The following is a 2,233-nucleotide window of genomic DNA, read 5'->3' on the forward strand; positions in this document are numbered from 1 at the left end:
GTCTTCGTTTCTGTGCGAGGGCTTTCTCTAGTTGTGGCAAGCGGGAGCCACTCTTCATCGCGGTGTGCGGGACTCTCATATCGCAGCCTCTCTTGTTGCGGAGCACAGGCTCCAGACGTGCAGGCTCAGTAGTTGTGGCTCACGGGCCTAGTTGCTCCGCAGCATGTGGGATCCTCCCAGACCAGGGCTCGAACCCATGTCTCCTGCATTAGCAGGCAGATTCTCAACCACTGTGCCACCAGGGAAGTCGCTTACTGTACTCTTTAAACGTGAGAAATGTTTGTGGAACTTTGCTGTTTTCTTCTACAGTTTTATAATTGATGTCATTTATTGAAAAACCCACTATTGTAACAGTAATTTCCTTAAACTTATTGTACTTGAAAAAATAACATTGTTACTAAATTATTTACTTTAAGATATTGAAACCATCTGAAAAGAAAGCTAAGTACCAATATGGTGGACTGAATTCAGGACGTCCCGTCACTCCACCTCGAACAGCTAATCCACCGAAGAAAAGGTGAAGAAAGGAATTCTGTAAAGAAACCATCAGATTTGTTAAGGACATACTTCATAATATATAAGTGTGCACTGTAAAACCATCCAGCCATTTGACACCCTTTATGATGTCACACCTTTAACTTAAGGAGACGGGTAAAGGATCTTAAATTTTTTTCTAATAGAAAGATGTGCTACACTGTATTGTAATAAGTATACTCTGTTATAATATTCAACAAAGTTAAATCCAAATTCAGAATTGCCCATTAAATTTACATCTTCACGTATCACAGTTTTTAAAGTTGAAAAGCATCCCAGTTAAACTAGATGTGATAGTTAAACCAGATGAAAGCATGATGATCCATCTGTGTAATGTGGTTTTTAGTGTTGCTTGGTCGTTTAATTATTTGGGGCTTGTTTTTGTTTTGTTTTGTTTGTTTTTGCTAAAATAATGGCAAATTCTTTAAATTTTTTCCCAGACATTTAAAAAAGTGAAATGTGGGAAGAGCTTTAAAGACATTCATCGACTATTAATTTTCCATTGCTTATTTACTTATATACCTGTTTGATCTTACTAAGGAAACTTATGCCTCATTACAGTAAAAAGGAATTTTAAGAGATATTTTTTAAAAATATGCAAACTGTCCAATCGAGTGATTTAATCAGTTTGGGCAAACATTACAGCTGATAGTGAATATTTTGCTTTATACAGAAATTGCCACTGATTTGGATTTGTGCACTCTAATTTTAACTTATTGATGCTCTATTGTGCAGTAGCATTTTCATTTAACTTTAAGATAAGGCTCATTTAGTATACCCAACTAGTTGGTAATGTGATTATGTGGTACCTTGGCTTTAGTTTTTAATTCGCACGAAACACCTTTTTGGCATGCTTAACTTTCTGGTAACACCCTCACCTGCATTGGTTTTGTTTTTTGGTTTTTGTTGTTGTTGTTGTTGTTGTTTGTTTTTAGATCCACAGAACATGAGAATCCTTTTTTGACAAGCCTTGGAAAGCTGACATTATCTCTTTTTTCCTCCCTCTGTACGAAGGATGTATTTAAATGAATGCTGGTCAGTGGGACATTTGTCAACTATGGGTATTGGGTGCTTGACTGTCTAATATTGCCATGTGAATGTTGTACACGATCGTAAGGCTTACGTCACTAAAGATTTTTATTCTGATTTTTCATGATCAAAGTTCATATGATATTGTATAGACATGCTTTGTAGTGAACTATAGTAGCAATAATTTCTGTACATGATCAAGGGTTTATTGCAGCATTTCTTTTCCTGTTCTCTTTTTTTAAGGGTAGTATTAACAAATGACAGGGGTAGAAAAAGTCAACATAAAGATTTTATTTAGAAGGAGAACTTACAGGACACAGACTTGTGATGCTTTGGATGCAGCACTTTTGGATGTGATTCTAAAAGCTTTTATTGAGCGTTGTCAAATTTGTAAGCTTCATAGGGATGGACATCATATTTATAAATGCCCTTCTATAAGTGCTACCATAGATGTGAAATTCTTGACCTTAATATCGTCTTTGAAAATGTTAAATTGAGAATTCTGTTAACTTATGTTTTAAGAATTGGCGTATTGTATTACTGCAAGAGATTTGATTTTCAGCACAGTGCAACGTTCTTTCAAATGCATATGTCTTTTTTTCTAATTCCATTTTGTTTTAAAGCACATTTTAAATGTAGTTTTCTCATTTAGTAAAAGTTGTCTAATTGA

General features: G+C 35.2%; 1 protein-coding gene across 1 annotated transcript in view; it reads left to right on the forward strand.

The window, feature by feature from the left end:
* PPP1CB (protein phosphatase 1 catalytic subunit beta) overlaps positions 1-2,233 on the forward strand; it is a 37,790-nt gene extending 35,557 nt beyond the window's left edge. The window contains exon 9 of the mRNA XM_024118629.3: positions 417-2,233. Within this exon, the coding sequence (XP_023974397.1) occupies positions 417-521 (105 nt within the window). The 3' untranslated portion in view covers positions 522-2,233. The remainder of the gene's footprint in view (positions 1-416) is intronic.

This window comes from Physeter macrocephalus, chromosome 12, assembly GCF_002837175.3.
Source record: "Physeter macrocephalus isolate SW-GA chromosome 12, ASM283717v5, whole genome shotgun sequence".
In the NCBI taxonomy this organism is placed as follows: domain Eukaryota; kingdom Metazoa; phylum Chordata; class Mammalia; order Artiodactyla; family Physeteridae; genus Physeter; species Physeter macrocephalus.